The 22,031-nt window shown below is 33.3% G+C and overlaps 2 protein-coding genes across 9 annotated transcripts; both read left to right on the forward strand.

Annotated features, from left to right (window-relative positions):
- Nucleotides 1-929: 929 nt before the first annotated feature.
- On the forward strand, nucleotides 930-5,394 carry LOC131662164 (uncharacterized). 8 transcript variants are annotated; one of them, XR_009301423.1, is made up of 7 exons: nucleotides 930-1,927; nucleotides 2,104-2,558; nucleotides 3,066-3,169; nucleotides 3,317-3,383; nucleotides 3,475-3,558; nucleotides 4,163-4,468; nucleotides 4,851-5,394. XR_009301423.1 is itself a non-coding variant. In XM_058931871.1 (6 exons), exons 1-5 carry the CDS (start codon nucleotides 1,051-1,053, stop codon nucleotides 3,511-3,513), a joined length of 1,542 nt encoding a protein of 513 aa, XP_058787854.1. In that variant the 5' UTR covers nucleotides 930-1,050; the 3' UTR covers nucleotides 3,514-3,558; nucleotides 4,851-5,387. The 8 variants fall into 8 exon arrangements, 4 of the variants coding, with proteins under 4 accessions (XP_058787854.1, XP_058787853.1, XP_058787852.1 ...); XR_009301422.1 differs by having other exon boundaries at nucleotides 4,829-5,393; XR_009301421.1 differs by having other exon boundaries at nucleotides 4,404-4,468; nucleotides 4,851-5,386.
- Nucleotides 5,395-11,928: 6,534 nt separating this feature from the next.
- LOC131658580 (non-specific lipid-transfer protein 1-like) lies at nucleotides 11,929-12,631 on the forward strand (the record flags this gene model as incomplete). Its single annotated transcript, XM_058927859.1, has 2 exons — nucleotides 11,929-12,359; nucleotides 12,444-12,631. Coding segments are annotated over 2 exons (441 nt in total), but the record flags the coding sequence as incomplete, so codon positions are not given.
- Between the last annotated feature and the right edge of the window lie 9,400 nt (nucleotides 12,632-22,031).

Genomic DNA, 22,031 nt, shown 5'->3' on the forward strand with positions numbered 1-22,031 from the left:
TCGTCGTAGGCTGCTCGGACTGGATCTTCTAGAAAGGAGGAGGGGGGTGTACCTGCAAGGTACTCCGATGCCAAAGTGAGAAGACGAGCAAAGGAGTGCAAGTACTAGCTTAAGGTTAGAAAGAATTGAATACCTGACCCTCTAGTCAAAGAGGGTATTTATAGCCCCCAGCGCTGGGCCATGATCTCGCTATTGGGTTGGATTCCCAGGCCCAACTAGGAGACTGCCAGGTTTCCTGAGCGGAAATATCGGAGGTGTGTGTATGCCCTCTGTCCTGGTTAACCGCTCCGAAGTTCAAGGGAGATGCGGTCTTTTAGGAGCCACGTGGGATCCGTGCTGTTAGGAGGGTTGGATATGAAGGAGCCCAGCGCGGAGCAGGGTCCTCGGCAACGAAGGTGTTCGTGGGAATGTTAGTGCCGAGCGTTGGCTCGCGGGGAGCACGCGATCATGCCGGGTGCCACACGATCGGTCGAGCATGTCTAAGGTGGGCATCCTAGGTGCAGAAGAGGGTCATGGAGGAACGTGGGCCTCTGAGGTTTACTGGGCCGAAACTATATGGGGCCTAACCTTAGCCCAGTCCAGAACAGTTCCATTATAAAAAGATTCAATTTATTAATTTATTTATGTTTAGAAAATAAAAAGGAAAAAGAAAATTGAGGGAAAAAAATTAAAATGAAAGTGAAAATATTTGAGAGAGAGAAAAGAAAAAAAAGTGAAACATGTGAAATGAAAATGAGAATAAGAGAAATCTAATGGTCAATATTTGAGCATTTGTTTGAAAGTTTAAAATATTAACTTGATTAAGAAAAGACAAAATAATCTTTTGACATTATAAATTTTGAAAGAGTCAAATATATTTTGGGTAGAATGGTGACATTTTTCAATAGTAGCTAGATAGTAGAAGTTGATTAATTTATTTAAAAAAAGTTGAAATACGTCAAACCTTATTTCCATTCTGAAAAAACCGATCAGTATCAACCAAAGCACATTGTTCTTCCCCAAACAAAATGGTATCTTCACATTAAAAATCTGCAAATTCCAAAATTTGAAATGAAAACAATGGACAAAGACATATCAAACTGGGTCATGGAGTTTCTCCTTCGAAGCTCCGTTCCCGATTCCCTCATCCATAAAACCCTAACCGTTCTTCCACTCTCCGGCGCCGATTCTCGTCTCAAAAAAACCCTCCTCCTCCGTACTCTCCAAACTCACCTCCGCACCGCCTCCCTCTCCGAAACCTCTCTCCAAATCATCGAATCCCTCGAGGAGCTTTACCGCAGAGATGAGATTCGTGTCTCCGCGGCAATGCGCAGCGCTTATTGCGCTGTTGCTGTTGAGTGTACCGTGAAATATCTTATTACTTCCCATGAGGATCCATCCGGAGAGTATTTTTCCGCTGTTCGAAGGATCTGGCGTGGTCGTGTTGTTCAATTGTCGGCTGAGGGACAGAGGAGTGAGCTTCTATCGGAGGAGTTGTCGCGGTGGGGAGAGGACATTGAGGCTGCGCTTTGGGATGTTAGGGCTTCGGAGAGGCTTGCGGGTTTGAATACAAGGAGAGATGCGATGAATGAGGTTCATAGGTTTTTGAAGGATGCGTGGCAAGTTATGGGACCTTCGTTTCTTGATTCGATGGCGATGGTCTCTAAAGGGAATGGTTTACGTCCTGAAGGTGTTTGTGGAAATGCTTCGGGTAGTGAAAAGTTGAAGAAGAGTGATGGAAGGTTAGATAGTTTGGGAAAGGAGAAAATGTGTTCTGTTGTGGATGATAACAATGATAATGACAATGTTGATGATGGTGGTGATGATGATGACGACGTGGCAGTGATGGGTGAAAACCATGGGAATGAAAGATTGGAAGAGAGAGTTGGTACTTCTGTTGATGCAAATCAGGAAGTGGGTGGGTGTGATTCTTCAAATGTAGATAAAGGTGTGTTTCTTATTTTGTTTTTTGTGTCAATCCCTTCAACACAACACTTTGAGGGTTGTAAAATTTTGATTTTGTGTTTTAAATTTTGATTATGACACTGCTCAAGAATCGCTATGCCTACACTACACCTATTTGATTATTTTTTAAATTCTCTTAACGGTATCTCTCTCCAATAGAAATTTGGGAAGGCAATGTTCGGCTCAAACGCAAGCACTCTGCACTACGAACATGCCATAGAGGAGTTAAAATCTCTGGTGCTGAGGAAGTGAGGCCAACAAATTTATCGAGTAAATATAAAATCTTGCCTAGTCCTGAAGTAGAGAAAGTTCGGGAATCCCTTAAATCAAGTTCTATGGAGTTAAAGGCATTGGTCAAGGATCCTCTTCCTGATGCATTGCGATCATCTGAAGATGTAAGATCCAAATTGGCAACAAAACATATAAATCTTGGGCCACCGAGTGAAAATCAGAGTGGACCTGTAGATGTACGGCGTTCAGATGGATGCAAAACTATTGTACTTTATCAGGCTAAGGCTAATGATGCCAATCTTTCAAAGAAGTCTTCTGTTCCTTGTAGTAATGATCGCCGCCCCAACTTTATGGGGCGGGCAAGTTCTGCTCATACTTACGAGGTAATAATCTATGTAATGATCTGTTCTCTTCTAGGGGTAGATTCTTTATTATATTCACATATTCTCTGTAAGGGCCTAAAGGATGGCAACTTGTAATTTGTAAAGGATACTTTTTCATTAATAATGATTGACTTCTCAGGGTGGAAACTCTTTCAAAAGAATTCCCACCACTGATTGCTTTAACTACTTCTGTGATTTGTAAAATTCTGAACCATTAAGAGAAAATGGCATTGATGTAGTACTGACTGACTGCGGTTGCGAGTGGTAAAGAAAGCTTCCATAACTGCTACATGTTGAACCACGATTTATAACCATGCCCCACCAGATGCAGTGGCTTGTCGGTTCTGAAGATATTCACCCCCAAAGAATTTTTTCATTCTTTCGTATCATTTTGATGTTAAGAGTCTCTTGTATTGGTGGTTTCTTTCGATTGTTGTGGTATTCACTTGTACTTGTATGGACTTTCAATTGGGCACTGGCTCATTAATTATTTTCTTCTTTATGTAGTGGGATGATTCAATTGATAACTCACTACAAGCTAGACAGCCAAGAAGGAAGAAAAGGAAATGGACTTCATTGGAAGAGGAGACACTAAGGGCTGGTGTAAAAATGTATGTTTTTTTCTTCAAAGTTAGTTGAGTCATAAATTTCCTAGTGAACTATCATGGGTGCAAGTTTTACATGAAATGGAGAGTTAATTACTGTTGTGACAGCATATATTTGATTCCATATTCTCATTAACTTCATTACTTTTTCAGGTTTGGAGAAGGAAACTGGCGGACAATTCGAGACTTTTACAGCAACATATTTGAATATAGAAGTGGAGTATGCAATCTATACACCGAAAACTTTGTGTTGTTTCTTTTTTCTTTCGGGACTCGTTCTTTTATTAACACTTCAATTTTTATCATTTGAGGTTGATCTAAAAGACAAGTGGAGAAATATGATGCGGTGACACAGAGGAGTTATTTAAATTTCCATGTGTATATATCTCAGGAAGGTATTACTTTCTTGCGTCAGTCCTGTGAAATTGTATTTCTTTAGACTTTGGATTAATTGGGCTGATAGTTTTATTAAAATTTTCTGCTTCATTCTAGCTTGATTCTTTTCGTTTTAAAGGAAAAGAGAGGTAGAATGCCATCTTTAGTTGTGAAACTCTCACCTGGTGAACTGAACTAAAAAAAAACAAAAAGCTCAATATTTGGCTTATAAAAAAAATATGACAATAGTGGTTTGAAAAAAAATGATAAACTTTGATAAATTAGTATATATAACTGAATATTTAATGATTTGCTCTCAAATATCGATGATTAACAGTCTAGTTAGTTTCCCTCCACCACAAAATCACTCTTGTCATGTTTTTTTAAAATTTTTTTTAGACAAATTCTTAAATAACTCCCAAAACACGGGCAGGCATCATGACATACTGCCCTGATCAGAAAAGCTTCTATGGCAATGTGATCCCCAAGCAGTGATGTCACTACTCTTTGGTGTGTTTTTGCTCTAATTTTGCCACATTTTACCATCAAAGTGCTGTTTATTTATAATAAACTGTATATTGAAACATACAACACTTGTGATATGCGACTAAAAGTAAAATGTAGGTGATTGATATAGGAGCTTTGATGGAATCTTCTAGTTTTGTGATCATGGATGACCCACTGTTGAACGGGTTTTGCCAGTTCCCGGTCTCTCTCCTCCTTGGTTCATACTTAACATTTGACTCTCAAGTTGGCCTGTGGGATAAACTGCATTGCATATTTACAGTTTATTCCTTTCTGATTATTTTTGTCATAAATCAGATAAATGATAATTTTGATTGAAGGTTTTATCAATGCAATGCAGTTTTGTTGAAGCACAGTTCAGCTAGTGCTGTTAGTGTGGACCAACTTGTAACCCAAAGTGCCCATGTAAGGACCCACTCAAACCTCTTCTCCTTCATCTATGCGTTCCTGTTTCAAGAGCTTGTTAGACTAATGTTCAGGTTTTGATGATGCATATTGCGCACTAATAAGCTACCTTTTCTAAAACTAGCTTATAGTAATTCAGTTGAGAAAAAGATTTCCTGTTGTAATGTATCACCAATATTTTTTATCTTGGTGAATAATCTAGAGTTGTGTTATTTGAACTAGAACATTAGAGTAGTTTATACAACTTGATGCATTATATAGAAATACAAGCATAACCTGGTATTGTTGCGTAGCATTTGACTAGTGCTGGTATTGAAGTTTACACTAGAAAGGTTTATTGACTAGCTGTATAAATTTCAGGTTTATCTTTTTGTGATTACAGGAAGCTCGAAAGGGAAAGAAATCATACCAACTTTGAGATCTGAATTGTACTACTTAACTGTTTACACAAAGGAAGCCATTTGATGCTTCCTTTTGTTTGATAATCTAAATGCTTAGTTTAATATTTTCTTTTATTTTGTTGCCATCTAAGGTGTTTCTAATATAAACATTATATTAAAACCAAATCATAAATTATAGTTATACCGCTTAAGTTATCTTTATTATGAAATATAATAAATAAATTGGTCATTTAAGTATTAGAATTTATGTATTTATATCTAAAAAATATTGCTGGTCAAGTTTGAATTCAAACTTATATGATGACTAAATTTCAATATGTCCCTAAATTTTGGATAGCATATACAGATGAACCTTTAATATACACATTTTAACATTTCGGAAGTGAGTTACTTTTATTTTCCTCAACAAATATATTTGAAAATGTATCTTCGAAATTTGGATCTTTAAAAATGTTACCGCCTTTAAAAATCTGTAGTAATTTCATGTAAATGCATGGGTGAATGCAAATAGAGATTGATTCCACTTTCCCACATTAACAACAAATCTTACATTCTTTCTTACTCTATTTAATTGTAGGTATTTAAGGATATTTATTTAATTATTTGTAAAAATTAATTAAATTTATAGGACCCATAGCTAATCTAAAAGTGAAATATTGTTTATCTTTAGTTAAATTAGATTGGAACATATTTTTGTTAACACTTTAAGGAAGTGATCTGAATTTCTTTTGGCCATCTCAAGACATATTTTTGGAGAAAATAAGGGTGTCATTTACAACATTTTTGTTATAATTTTTGGTGCGTTCGAATATACATTTTCGCACAAACAAATATATTTTTGAGTTTTTAGATGTGTGAGATACTTTATAGGATCAGATATTTTATACGGTGAGATGAATATTTCTCTTTTATTTTATATTTGTCCTGTCCAACTCAATCCTAAAAATTGCTTCTATCATATACTTTCTCCATCTCAAAATAGATGTTTTTTTTTTTGAAATTTTCACGCTTTTTAAGAAAATGATTAATTATGTTGATTTCAATGATAAAATGAGTATGAGTTACTAAAATAACTTTATTAATAATGGTAGTGGAGTAGTTAAATGAATCAACATACAATAAATAAGAGCAAGTTAATGGAAAAATAAATAAATATAGCATTGGTATTGTAAATAGACAAATAATTTGAGATAAATAAAAATAGAAAAGTGGACACCTATATTGTGAGACGGAGGGAGTATAATTTTTCTACTAGTTGTATAGACCAACAAACTTAAACCAATGCGTGGTTTGATTTATTTAAGGAATGTACAAAAATATTCTTAGATTTTGAAAATACATTTCTGGATGCACTTCAAACACAATTCACGCGTTTTTGAACAATGTTCTAATTTTATGAATAAATTTATTTCAAAAATATATTTCTGAAGTGTCTTAAAATGACTAATGGTGCATCCAAAAATACATTTATGAAATCTGAAAGGAATTTTCAAATTTTCATGGGGTCTTTTTCCAACATAAGATATTCTCTTATTTAATACTGTGAATTAGTTTTCATTTGCAAATATAAATAATTTTAAAAGAGATTCTTTTTTTAACACTATTTAACATATGCGTGGTCTTATCAATTTATGTGGAATTCATTTTTAAAGCGAGAGATTCACATGTATTTTGCCTAATAAGAGAGTGAGTCTTTGAGAGGATGTTTAAAACAGAAGTGTTTCTAACTATCTTCATTTTAATCAATTGAAAAGGAGAACCATTAATGTATTCACATAAAAACGGTATACCATAAAATGTTATTAAATGTTTCGGGGTATCACTCAGATTAGATTTAAGTTATTAATTGACAAGTCTAACTCTACTCAAGCGTTTTGAAGCATTTAACTCAGTTTAGCCATTCAAGTTATTTTGAGATTCACCTTAATGAGCTACACCACAACCTTCCTCAAAATCGTGATCCTCCTACGGATTCTCTATGACATTTAACACATGCTCCACGGATGAGTGACGTAAGCTGCAAATGCTCAACTCCATGCTTATGCACAAATGAGTGATGTAAGTTGCGCATGCTTAACTCCATGTTTATGCATAGACGAGTGACATAAGTTGCGTGTGCTCAACTCCATGCTTCTGTTGAAAGAGTATTGTGGTGTACTTTTCGTTTGTATCGTATCCACAGGGATTATTGCGATATCACCGCCGTTCTATAGCCTATTTTGTCGTGAGTTAATGTTACTTTAAGTTTGGGTTTGCAAAAGATCATTCAACACTTTTAGTAGCAAAGAGTAAAGTAATGAAAGTTCTAAGTTAAAGAAAATGTATCAAGATTCGATTTCATCGACCTAAATTTGTATGTCTCCTTATAAATATACGTATATGAACATGGTAACGATCAACATAATTACGTATCGACGCCTATATCATCCGTGTCCGCAATGATATAGTTAGATTTACCGTATTGTTTAACCGACGATTTCTCCATCCTTTAAACAATAAAAATAACGTTTTAAAACCGATACTAAGTAAACATCAAACGCTAAATCCATGTCTGCAATTTATAGTTTGATAGATGATAAAGTTAGATCTAGATACAAATATTGATGTCTCAAACACTTATACCAAAGAAAATCTTTACTTAACAAACTAAACCATCTATATTGATCATCACATGTTCATACATAATATATTCACAAGAAAACATACAAAAAGCTAGGAAGATTACATCTTATCTTGATACAAAAGAGATTTAGCTATCCATGAGAATGGTAGCTTGCTCAAGAAGTAAAGAATGAAGATCAACAAGCATCAAAGGCGATTAATCGACGATCAAGGCTTCTAATCTTCAACTCTTAGTTTGCTACAGTGTTTAGGGTTTATGAGCTCTTAAGAATGTCAAATCTCCTTCCAAAAATCAGAATTACTCTTTATATAGTAAAACAGTTTTCTGACCAGGGCGCGTCGCGCCCTCCAGCGCGCTTCGCGCCATTACACTTAAGAAATATAAACCGCCAATGCGCGCGACGCGCGCAACTCTCTGCTTTGAAGCTCCAAAATATCTTGCCCAGGGCGCGACGCGCCCACATCTCCGCGCGACGCGCGCATACTTCTGCCCATCACTCTCTTATCAAGGTCAAAACAAGCTCCAAACTTCTCAAAAATGGCTAAAACCTACAAAATCACAACTAAAACACATATTATCATTAAAAGAAAAAAAATTATAAACTATAAATAATTATCTAAAACTTCAGGAAATTGTACGAATATACGATAAAAACGGTCGAAAGGTGCCATTAATTAAACTAAATATTAACACAATTTGGCACCTAACAGCTTCTACACAGATGAGTGACATATGCTAAACTCTATGTTCTCGTACATGCGAGCTATGTGAACCTTATAAATAGTAATAATTTTTTTTATTAATAGTATTAATTTTGTAATAATGCTAGATTCATAAGTAGTTTCTAATTATTGGAATAAGATGACAGAATTGGAAAACAGTTGATGATTGTGGATTTCCTCGAACTATGAGATGTTTATATAAACAAGGAGAAGTGAAGGTGAATGAGTTGAGACCTGTATTGGACGAGCTGACACCTACTGATGTCATATGGCCTAATATGATTAGGAAGCTGATGAATGAACTGGTTCTTTGAAGTTGGTTGCTTCTTTGATTGAGAATACTTAGAAGTCTAGGATGATTGAGATAGCTGTACATGACCTCTTAGAAGATTAAGATGCTTGGTCATCATACTCATGATATGAAGTGTAACACCCCAATATTTTGATTTAATTATTTAATTGATTGTCTGATGTTTTGATGTGATTATATGAATCACAATGATTAATAATGGATAATGTGTGACACATGATGTTTGTGTGATGTGTGTGGGGTAGTAGAGTGAGGCGTTCATTAGAATAATAATAATATAATTTCTAATTAGCATTATTATTTAAATAAAATAAAATAAGAGGTAATGAGGAAGATTTAGTAAGCGCAAAATTGGAAGTTCATAATAGGGGTCCTAAGGTTAACTAGGTAAAAAGAGGAATTAGGAGAGATTGTTCATTCGACGTAGAATTTAGAGAAAGCGTGAAAGAAGAAAGAGTTAGGGCAGTAAGAGGAGAATGAGAAGATCAACCATTGGAATTCGAAAAGAGAATCTATTAGGCTAATAATCTAAGGTAAGGGAATTATCATGGTTATTATGTTTGATTTAAGGGAATGATAATTGTATGTTGGGGTTTGTGTTGTTCTTGATGAAATTGATAATTTATGATGATGGCTTATTCTGATTGCATGATTAATATGTTGTATGATGATGATGATTGTTATATTGGTGATTGATAATATGAATTAGACTCAAATCCACCATTATTAAGGATTTGGAGGTTTAGGGCTTGATGAAGATCATTGAAAGTATAATGAATGTTTGTAATTTGGTGTTTGAAATAATTAATCCATACTAGAACTAGGTTAATAGGCCTTAAATCGCAGAAAAACTATCAATTAAAATAAGTTTTTTTGGCAAATGATTGGGTCTGGTTTGATGCAGCTCGCGCAGGAATTTTCTGCAGAATCGCAGAGCCCGCTTAGCGCGGTGGATCTCGCTTAGCACGCTCTGTGAAATAAAATGGGTTTGATTACAGTAGATAGCTCGCTTAGCGCGGTATGGTCGTGCTTAGTGTGGTCCCTGAAAATGGAAAATATATATATATTTTTTTTAAATTGATTTCAGAATATGGTAACTTATATTTTATTAGAATTTCTAGGAATTTTTTGGAATTTACTGTGCATGTTTGGGTAGGTTTAGAGGGAATTTTTATGAAACTTGACTTTGTGAATTTTTGTGTTCTATACTTGATTCTAGTGAATGTTGTTGTGTTTATTGATAACATGATTATTTGGTGATTTGTGTGTTGAGTTGAAAAAGATGTGTATGATGTGCATGTTGAATGTTGATGTGACTTTGATGAATATATGAATGATGGTGCTACTTTGACTAGCCGTGGGCATTGATTTTGTGACGTTGAGCATCATGCATTCATAGCATAGTTGTAGGACGAAAGTCCAGTGAGCTCCGGTTCCAAGCGGGAATCGATTCTATGGTGGGGATTTATGGAGGACGACGACAGAGTCATCAGTGATGATTTGGTCCCACATGCATGAGTTCATTGTTGTTGCATTGCATTGTTGTGATGATGTGTGATTTGATGATATTGATTATTTTGATGTGGGATATCTAATTGATAATTGTGATTGAATCATAAGGTGATGTTGTGAATGAGTGATGATGTGTAAGTGTGGATAAGTGCGAAGTATTTGAATAAGTATGTTGAGTTGTCATTCGATGTATGTTTTAAAATTGATGCAACCCGTGTTACGGAGCAGAGCTATTATTGATTGTGATGTTTTTATGACGATGTGACACCCTTGTTGGTGATTTTATTTGATGCAATTCGTGTTATATTGTGAAATATTCCTTGAGGGTTAGAAGGGTTTTACATGAAGGGTCTCTATAAACATCATATCCCACTGGTTTCTTCCCTTTCTTCTTCACTCCTCCTTTGGTTTTTTAATTTTTCAGGCGGTGGACACACTGAAGTCATAGTGGGGTAAGAAATTTCACAAACCCTATATATCAATGCTCTTTTTCCCAACAAAATACAGTGACCTAAACATTTTCTACGATTCATCTATTGCAGTACTCATATCCACTCTTAATCCATCATCTATACATCTACCTCCAACTTAACTTCCTTGCTTAGTTTCCTTTAATGAACATAATAATATCTATTACTAATGGTATACCACCAAGTGTGTATATTCCTAACTCGCAAGCACAAGGCAACCCATAAGATGTTTTTAGAGTAAAACCACATACTTTCATATTTGTTCCCACATAATCAACCCTGAATAACTCTTCACCAATACGTCTAAAAGCAGCTCGAGATACTGAACCACACAGATTACCATAAAATGTACTAATGTGTGTGTACTCAGCTTCATAACTTTTTTTAAAAAGAAGCTCTAATGTTGCCAATTGTAACTTCAAGTTGTTATTCATAGCCTTCCAACATTTGACCATGTCATTTATACTCCCCACCATCTACTTTAACTTCCAATGAGTAGACTCAACCCTAAAATAAAAAATCAAACCAACACATAAAAAAGAACGCAACAAACTATTCGTGGTGATAGCAACATTCAATTAGTCCATGCTCCAAAAAGTTTATGCCTATGAGAAGTAAACCACGTGTCTTTCACATAATCAATACATTTACTACAATTTACACTTGCGTGCTCAAGTTGTTGCAATCGTTAATCGCACTAAACCTCATCACTAGCCCATTCAACTTCCATCCATAATGTGTCTATCACCATTTGCATGTCATTCACCACATATTGCTTGCATTTTGAACCAACATCTTTTGTTAATGTGAAGTCGATAAAGTAAATTATCGGTCCTTTCGAAAAAACTTGAATGAATAGTAAAAAATAAAACGATAAATTAGTTAAAATCATACCAAAATAAAATTAAAATATTTCATAAAATATAATATAAGAGTATAGAGATAAGTGTAGAGTATTGGATAAAACTTTCAAATTTATATCTTTCAAATTTATATCTATCATAATTTCCACGCTAACATAAAAAATTAACCAACATGTATATTATTGACTTTTCAAATTAATATCTTATCTTAAATTCTTCTTTTGACATCATAAAATTAAGTAGAGTTTTCTTACGCTACGTATTGCTCAAAAGAATAATTTTATACTTGATTTTATACCTATAATTACGGTGTCTCAAATTATTTTTCTACTAATAACAACAAAAACACCTGACCAAAGAGTCCATAATCCTATATATATTTTTTGGCATTGTGCATCCTAAAATCAAACCTTAGGCTTCAATTTCTAATTCATTTCTATCTCTTTGAAGTTTCCTCATAAGCTCCAAACATTGAATTTTCAACAATGAGAAAAATCTAAATTTCTCGCAGCCCTTAAGATCCATCTTAATCATAAACTCCACTTCCCTCTTTATATAAACCATCATTAACACAACTAATCAACACCAAAAAGAAAAGCTACATATTTCAATACAACATAGAACATCTTTTCAATATTCAAAAAAGATAAAAATGAACAAAGTGGCATTGATTACTATAATGATGGCTTGCATGTTAATATCAAGCTCTCATGGTAAAGCAACTTTGACATGTGAACAAGTAACCATATGGTTAACTCCATGCATACCCTATGGAACATTGGGAGGGAGTGTTTTACCTTTGTGTTGCCAAGGGGTTCATTCCTTAAACGCTGCTTACAAGAATGGTGATGATAGAAGAGTTGCTTGTCACTGTGTTCAAGATAGGGCTGCATTGATCCCTTTGATTGATTACACTCGTATTAATCAAATTGGTGATCTTTGTGGATCTAAATGTCCTTTCAAAGTTTACCCTTCCACTAATTGCGACAAGTAAGTTTTCACTAAGTTTGATTATTTTGGATTATGCTATTTACTAAATACGTTGTAGTTATTTATTTTGATGCGGTTGTGCAGGGTTCAGTAAGCAGCAAAGGGTGTCAACATGAAGAAGGTGGTGGAAGATTGTTATACGGAGAAAAAAAATATTATGTCTTATTATAGGAAAAAAATAAAAGTGTACTGATCGTATGTAACGATCTGGTGAATGTCTGGAACAATATATGTCATATTTCAGCAATAAAAATAACCTATTAATTATCAAACTGAGTCTCTTGAATATATATGCGCTTATGTATTCCATCTTTGAGTGGTACATAGAATTATTTGTATAGGATTTAGAGTTGGTTTGTTTTGTTTTTTTTTTTTTTCAAATGATTTTTATAGTGTTATAATTTTGTGTAAAAAAAATTTATAAAGAAATTTTTTATTAAAATTTCAAATAAAAGTTTGGTTTTAATAATCATTTTTAAAATGTTAATATAGATATTTCATCTTTCTATTGAATTTTTTTTTTATGTCAAAATTTTAAAAAGTCAGAAGATATTTCAAATAGTATTTCATAAAAATTATTTTTAAAATGTAATTTTTTGAAAAAATTGCGATTTTAACTATATTTTGATCGTCAATAATGTATGGTTATGTTGTAAAATGTTTAAATTAAACTTTGAATTTTAAAAAAAAACGAAAATATAAAAAACTAGTAATATTTAAAAAAATAGTTTTATAAAATCTATTTTTAAAAATAAAAAAAATACATTTTTTTTAAAATAAAACAAACAAGCCCTCTGATATGTGATTATGTCTTAATTTCCACCTCTGAACTATTATTGCCAATTTATATTTATCACTCAATATGAGACTTTCTCTTTACACCTTTACATATTGGTGCACACCTTTGAGAACCCCAAAATACTCTTGAATTTTTTCGAACATACATCTTCGAACACATCAATCTCATCTTTGTTAAAATTTAGTTTAAAGATACATCTATGAAATTTTCAGAGATTAATTTGAATATGTACCTCTGAATTTTCCTAAGACTTCATGCATTATCCTTGTATTTAAACCTTACAACTTTCATTCATAATTATTTATCATACATTATTATGAAGTCCATATACTTTTATAGTGGCAATAGTATAACAACTAAGCAAATACGATGCATAGTTCATGTTATGAAAGAGTGTCTAGATAGTCAAGATTAACTTATGTTAAAAATATTATTATTAATCTAAAGAGAAAAATACAAATGCTAAGCAAGTGAATGATAATAAAACATATGAACTCTCACTAATAGCTAAAAAACTAGTCCATATCGCACCTTTGTTCCAAAATCCTTATAATTTATATTCCTCGAAAGTGGAAAATATTGACCAAGTTTCAAGTTCTAACACATGTACCCATATAAAAAAAGAAGATGCTTTAGAAAATCCAAAAATACCATTTGCTCTTTGTTTGACACCCCCTCTGACTTTGCTCTACAAATAGTCGCGTGACCCAGGAGATGAAGGGGGTGACAATAAAGAATCGATCCCCGAAGGGTGACAACTTTGGAAAGTTTTCAAAGACTCGAATCATTGGTACAAGAGATAGTAACCCCCTTTTAAATATTCACACCAGTATTATTAAGCCTTTACATACACCCAACTCAAAAGGTGGAGTTGGGAAGGAGGCACCATTAAGTGATTAAAAACAACAACTTCAAAAGTAGTAAAGGGTAAGCGAACACCCAAGGTTAAGAAGAGATATTCATAGATATGGATGATATAGTCACAATACTCACGACATATTCTATTATCCTCATTAGAGGTGGTGGAGCCCCAATGTGACGAATCCTCCACTTCGAGGAAAACTTTATCCAAGTTGACCTCCTTGGCATAAAAAGAGACCACAGAAGAATAGGTAGAACCTCCCCATGGAGACACTGAGTTCGTCTGGTTCCCTTTTATGTTCTTCACATAATTTTTTGCCATATCGTGGTAAACTTTCTCAGGTACAAGAAAACAAAATGTTAAAAGAGGAAAAGATATCCATTCAAGAAGAAGGAGAAAAGATAGATCCAAGTAAAAACTACTCTAGTTTTCTTAGACTTATATTCTGGAGATAAGTGAAGAAAGAGATGTTATCAAGGATCGTATCTCTCGCAGGTAACACTCAAGTGTTTCAGTTCCAAAAAAAAAATAATGACACCCCTATAGAGACATTTGACGTTCCAAATAGTAAGAACACAAAGAAAGGGAGGCCGATTGTACAATTCTCCAAACCCCCACCTTGCTACCCAAGTATAAAGGCTTGGGGGAAACTGTTCTTGGCCATCCATAATCCTCAAATTAAGACCAGCCACCTTAAGAATAGTTCATTCTAGACCAAAACTTCTTGACTGACTATACAAGTATGCTTCTAGAAATTTCTCCTTACCACAAAGCTACCCTATACCTTGTTGTAAGAGATTCACGCATGTGACACATCTAACGGTCCTCTGCATCCCATATCTAAAAGACAGCAAGATCGTTATTCATCTCATATATATATATATATATATATATGTATGTGTGTGTGTGTTTATATATATATATATATATATATATATATATATATATATATATATATATATATATATGTGTGTGTGTGTGAGTGTGTGTGTGTGTGTATATATATATACGTAACATGGAACAAGTTTCAATACATGTTGAATACTCTTTATTCATTCATATACTGACTTAAGCGTCATAATGCTAACGATACAGATACTCTCCCGCTCCGTCGTATCGGAAGTTCTACTCTTCCTTCAACTTCCACAACTCTATTTCTAGTTCCATAACGGAACAAGACTAAATAATATATAAAAAAACTGAGTTGCCTATTTAAAAAAAAGATAAAATGAATTATTTGATTCTTAATGTGAAATAAATTTTGAAGTTAATTTTCAAGTCAAATCTGATTCAATTCAAATCCTAAAAAAATTCATAATTTCGCCTCGAACTTAGGGGTGTTCAAAACCAAACAAATCCAATATAAAATCGCAAACCAAACCAAACTAAACTGAAACCGCAAAAAATTGCATTTGGCTCGGATTAGTTTTGGTCATCTTTTAACAAAACCGTACGGTTCGGTTGTTTGTGGTTTATATTTTGTAAACCGAACCAAACCAAACCGAACCGCATTATGTTACAACCTAACTTTTACTTAACTCACATCCAACCCAAACTTAAATCTATTATACCTTAACCTTATGATTACGAACAATTTTTTCATCCTTACACATGATTTTAGTCCCGATCTTCTCAAATCTCTAATAGTATTATCGCGCATTCTTTGCCACACACATCTTCCCTCTTTTTCTATAATCTCTACTCTCTTATATTCTTTCTTTCTTACCTTCTCATTTTTATGCAAATGTTCTCTATTTCAGTTTCGTTTTTATCGCACATCTTCTTCTCTAATCTCTCAACTCTTTTGTATTTTCTTTTTCACCTTTGTCTCTTCTATTTTTTTGTTTCACTCTAATAATTTTTATATTGTTTTATACTATTATTTTATGTTTATTATTCCACTTTTGTCTAATTTAATTTTTACATATTAAATAGAAAGCTGTTGTCAAAATATGACGAATTTTGTTGTTATTTGGTCGTGTATGAATGTCTAAATACAGAGTTATGTTGTCATCTATATGTATATGTATGGTTCAATAAAATATTTGTAAAAAACCGAACCAACCGAACCGAACCAAACCGCGTTAGTTTGGTTTGGTTTAGATTTTTTTTAAAAGCCAACCGAACCAAACCAAACCGCATGATTTTTTCTCTTGCGATTCGGATGATTTTTTTTGTCAAAACCGCCCAAACCGTACCGCAAACACCCCTACTCGAACTTTTTCCAACCTAACCTTATCTATTCCCACATCTAATTGTGGGAAGAACATATCCATTAAACTTGTTGAAATATATAGTTGACTAAAAATGGAATTATGGAAAGAGAAAATTTATTAGGGGTGTACATGGGTTAGTTTGGGTTGAATTTATCCAAAATTATAATCCAACCCGTACATGGTACATTAGTTTGGGTGAGGTAAAATAACCACCCACTATATCATTGAGTCGATTTGGATAAAACCACAAATTTATGGGTTGAATTGGGTTGGGTAGTGGGTTACCCAATATTCTGTCTTCCTTATATAATTATTAATGATGTTTCACATTTTTTTTAATAAATAGTTTAACATATTTTACCGCTATTTTTTAAAACATTAAATGTCTAAATGCACGATAAAATTCATCATAAACACATTTGTAAAAAACAAAGTTACATTACACTAATACATAGAATTGCATAAAATACTTGTAACTTACAAGAATTAGCGTCAAAATAATTAAAGCGTGTCATCCTAAATAAGTTAATATCATTACTTACAAAATAAAAGATATTCAAAAGAACGAAATTGAAGCAACCGAGATTAAAAACATCAAAGTTATCACTTATGTAATTATAAAAATAATCCATGGATTTTGTGGGTTGGGTGTGGGTTTACCCATAACCCAATTATTTTGAATGAGTTTTCATTTTTGAAAATCATATTTACCCAAAAACCCGACCCAACCCACTTTTTTGGGTCGGTTTGGATGAGTTTTAGTGGCTTTACCCAACTCATGAACACCCCTAACACTAGTGTAAAAACAACAATATAATTTTAAAATTTACACCCAATATACTAAAAACGGGTGTAAATAAGAAATATGGTGGCAATTTTGTAAATATAGTATCATTTTAAGTAATAGCACGTGAGAATTTACACCCTATTTTAAAAATAATGGGTGTAAATTAAAAATATTATTATTATCAAATCCCAATTACTCCCGTTAAATTTAAAATGGGTGTAAATTTAAATTGGTTAAAAAAATTATTTAATTTTATTACTCAAAATATTAATATTATTCTAAACACATTTACAACCCAAAATCTATTTTATTGACTCACTTTTTAACTATCTATTTTGTATATTTACTCTTAAAACTATTGTTTTCTTCAAACTTGAATCTAAACCCGACAAAAGTGCTTATTTTCCAAAAGCTATTTTTTTCTCTCATCTTCCTCACATAACAACAACAATACACTCAAATTCTTCATCTAGTTTTTCAGAAAAAAATTGATAAAACAAACAACCAACAATCATATTCCGTTTTTGATTTGGAATTGTTTCAATTTCGGTTTCGCGGTTCTATTTGAGCTTCACGGCTATGTTTGGTATTCGCGAAGGTTTTTTGTTCAGAAACCAGTTCTGTTATGCTTCGAGTTTGGAGGTTTCGACTCAGTGCGGAGTTTGGATTCGAGCGGAGCTTTTTCAAGGTTCATATTTTGCATTCGAGCCAATTTTTCTGTACTTGTTTGTTTCAATTTCAAATAGAGTTTTGTTTCAGAATTTAATTTACGTTTTCGACTCAATTACGGGTTCTACTACAGTTTGATTGTGATTCAATTTCGGTGCAGATTTTGTTTTAAATTAAAATTAAAGCTAGTATACAACATCCTAAAGCTAAATTGGATGAGCGCTTACCATTTCAAATGAAGAAAAATGCAGATTTTATCCTTTCTCGCAAGGTGTTCGATGAAATGTTCCACCCCGATTCTTTCTTCTTTTTTATTCAGTTTTGATTTTCTCTTTTTTATTTATTCTTGGCTAATGGAAAAATGTGTTAACTTTTAATTTCTTTTCAGTCAATTTTATAATTTTAGTAGAAGAGGATTGAGATTTGATTAATTTAGAAAAAACCGTACAATAGTTCAATTGTACAAGGGGAAACCCTCTTAAGAGAGGATTCGCTTCTTCAGTTTTTCAACAAAATCATTTTGGCTGTTCTTTTTTCTGATCGTGGATTCCTAACAATGATGGTACATTTTATAATTACAGGAAATTTGAAGACATTTTTGACGTGGACCACTTCATTGTCCGTATTGTCCGCGATATCCCAGAATGGTTTACTGATAAAACAGAGCTATTTTCTAGTATAAGGTTTGATAGATTCTAGTCCCTTTGAGTAGTGTCTGTTGAAAATCTAAATCCCAAGTTGCTGCCAGTGATGAAAAACTATTTACATATGCACAAAATAATCCAACACATATTTGCAAAAACCCTACAGATGGTTTATCTTACAAAATTGTATGAACCAACAGATATTTTGTCATAAATATAATATTAAATATGCTAAATAATAAAATTATATCTAGTCCCCTAAATGGTCATGTATCTTTTGATAATCATATTTTTCATTGTACAGTGCTTAAAATTTTAATTATATTTTTCATGTCTAATGTATTATATTTCATATTTTATATTTCATATTTTTTAAAATGTTATTTGTCATCGGTTTAATTGTGGCTGAACCGTTGAACCTCAAACCTGTGCCTTTTCCGTGTCAATGTCTGGTCTAGTAGTTTTCAAAATATTGCTTTAGTTACTTAAATATACTCATTAAAGTTGTGTTTGGAGGATGTAACGAAGGAGCATACATTCTTCACTGCAATGCCTTGCTCTAGAACTACTTCACTGCCTACAATTGCCTTACCCCACTGTTTCTGAACCATGATTCCTTAACCCTTAGCTGTGCAAAATTAGTAAAATTCTACTCTAATTTCTTTTAGATATCATGGACGGGTTACAATTTGACACTGGTTCATGGATTATTGAATGCAATATGTCATAAGGCATTTCAGCTTTGATAATTTTATTACAATTTATAAGCTTGACACAGTCCTATTTTCATGAAATAGCTATGTTTTTGTCATGTATTTACATTTCTTCTTTATTAACAGGTTGATCCATTAGAAAAGTTAGATCCTGAAGTTGCAGACGTTCTTGGTGATATTGCAGAAAATTTTCTGGAGTCGGTAAGTTTTTTTCTTGTCTTTTTGGTGTATTGTGTTGTTATGGACTGATGGGATATGTCACTTTTTTTGTAAAACTTGTTGACTTTTTCTATTATTTTGTTTTAATTTTTTATTCGCAAGCTTACCTCCAGGCACAGGTTTAAACAAGGGCCCCTCACTCCCCCAAAACAGTTTGGTATATGCATAATATGATAATATAGACATTAATTTCTATATAATCTATGAAGCACATACACTAACATCGAACACTGACACGTAGATATTAGAACTAATTAAAAAAATAAATGTGATTAAAAGGAATTATGTGTTGGTATTGTATTGATGCTACATAGCATACAATATTATTATTATTATATCATACCAACACTGGTACATTTAATATATGTTTGAATCTCTTCGGTGATTTAATCTCTGACTGCTATTTAACCTCTTTAGTGAATCTCTTCGGTGATTTAATCTCTGACTGCTATTTAACCTCTTTAGTGAATCTCTTCATAGTAGATAGTTTTTAATAATGTATTTTCTTTTATCTACCCTTTAAATAGATAACTAGGTCTGTTTGCTCACTAGAGAAGCATCGGAAATCAACAACATTGGAAGCCAAGGACGTACTTTTACATCTCGGTAAGCTACTAAAAAAATGGTTTGTGTTCTGATTCCATTGTCAGCACTTTTCACTGTTTATATCCATCTTTTTAGAGAAAAATTGGAACATTACACTTCCTGGATTTGGTGGTGATGAGATTAAAAACTACAGAAAACCAGTAAGAATTATCATTCGTTGTTTTTTCCTTATGTTTAAGTTTTAATTAACTGGCTTATTTTCTTCTGAATTTCATATTCTTGGCTTATACTTTGTGATGGTGTTTGCAGCTTTCAACTGATATTCACAAGGAGCGCATAGCCGCTGTAAGTTTCTACATCCTTTCTTGTGCTACCCTTGCTGAGTATGTATATTAATATTTCAATCACTGTTTGGTATGTAGTTTTATTTATGCTATTAATTGTCGCGGTGATTAATAATTTATAATGTTTATCTTGGTTTGTTTATATTGTTGGCAGATAAAGAAATCAATGGTAGCAACTGAGGCTGCACATCCTAGAGGCTCTGCTGGACAGGCTTCTGGTAGTGCAAAGGGTAGTCAGGCAAAGACACCTTTCAGTGTCATTGGTTCTCCCAACCTTAATAATTCATAAGATGGCTGTGTTTGCGCTCTATACTGCATTGGTGAAGGCAGTCCCGTTTTCGATTGTATCAGCCACATGAATTACTGGTGACTTTGTGCATGTGTTGTTTTTAGGGCTACCTGGGTTTTTTCTGGCTATTTTCTGAGCATTCCATGTAGCAGAAATGAGAAATAGTCTGAAATTTTTGAAGCATTGCAGAAAACAAGATAAAGGGAAGCGACATTACAATGAAAAGGAAAAATCTTTGGCTGCTATGGCTTCACATTTTCTTGGGATTTGGTAAGTTTATGAGAGTCATTGATCTAGCAAGCTAAGTCATTTTGTGATTTTCTAATTTAGATGCATCCAGTATCCTACAATTTATATATACAAATACATTCACTGTAAATTAAGTACAGTTACACTCTCTTCATCCTCTCTTTCTCCCTTAAAAATCTCACTCTCTCTTTATACTGTTTTGAAGTCTCACAAAATTGATTGGAAGATATCATTATGGCCAAAGTGACCTTAAGCATTTAAACACAATAAGGTCCATGGCAAAATGGGTAAACGAACTTTTGGACAGGTCTTAGAGTGATGGGACCGAGAGAGGAAGGAAATGGTCGGCATTAAAGTTCTTCATGCAATAAAAAAGTGCTTTTGGTTTCATCGGAGTATCTTAAAGTCCCCGATTACAAGGTTCAGTACTATTGTTGGTAAAAGAAACAATAAATTAATGAGGCTTTGGTTGCTTGTGATTTAAGTCATTTAACATTTGTTGCAGGCATGAAGCTTTAGAGAGATAGAAGATGTTGCACCCTTGAAGGAGAAATTGGGAAGGCCATTATCAAAGCAAGAAAGAAGTGGGATAGGTGTGAGCAAACTTAGGTTGCTTCTGGAAAAAATACTACAAAAGAGGTTTGTGAAAAGTGAACCTGCTTTAGTTCCACAATGGTTGAGAAGTAATGGAAGCCCACCATTTTGCATCTTCATCTAATCACACTGGTAATTTCTATGCCTGATTTTTGTTTTATCGTTTTATATATTCATCAATTCAGAATATTATGCATTTTTCTGATAGTAGAATTAGCATCTTATAATTATTACTTTTTTTGTTCTTTCCTTTTCTTTTTCCTTTTCTTATTTGTTTAAGAAATGTAGAATTTTTGATTTTGTTTTTAGTTTATATAACTAAGTTATCTCTATGAGAAAGAGGAAACGATAATAAATTAATGGGTTTAACGTTGTTGTGTAGATACTCATACTGTAGCTCACTCAAGGAATAGGTCTTCTAAGACAACTAGTGATTTTGATAGTCCTCGTTCTGTGTTTCTTGAACGGGCATTTCGTCATATTCTCGGAGGGGCACTATCAACGGCTCGGTATGGTTACTATTGATATATGTGGCTCTTTCTTGTAATAATTTCTTGTGTCTTGTTTTTTTGCATACAGAAAACAATTGCTTCTCCAGAACGTGGTATTTTGGCCATGGATGAATCCAATGCTACATGTGGAAAGCGGTTGGATTCAATTGGACTAGAGAACACCGAAGCTAACCGTCAAGCATGGCGTAAAATTATATATGAAGAAAGTGTTATGACTTAGTTAAAATAT

This window comes from Vicia villosa, linkage group LG3 (assembly GCF_029867415.1).
Source record: "Vicia villosa cultivar HV-30 ecotype Madison, WI linkage group LG3, Vvil1.0, whole genome shotgun sequence".
NCBI lineage: Eukaryota > Viridiplantae > Streptophyta > Magnoliopsida > Fabales > Fabaceae > Vicia > Vicia villosa.

Excerpts from the sequence above, each read along its gene's own strand:
- LOC131662164 (XM_058931871.1), top strand. The coding sequence starts at position 1,051 with ATGAAAACAATGGACAAAGACATATCAAACTGGGTCATGGAGTTTCTC. Across the intron at positions 1,928-2,103 it reads TTCTTCAAATGTAGATAAAG|AAATTTGGGAAGGCAATGTT; the intron begins GTGTGTTTCTTA and ends TCTCTCCAATAG. Across the intron at positions 3,384-3,474 it reads TATTTGAATATAGAAGTGGA|GTTGATCTAAAAGACAAGTG; the intron begins GTATGCAATCTA and ends TTATCATTTGAG.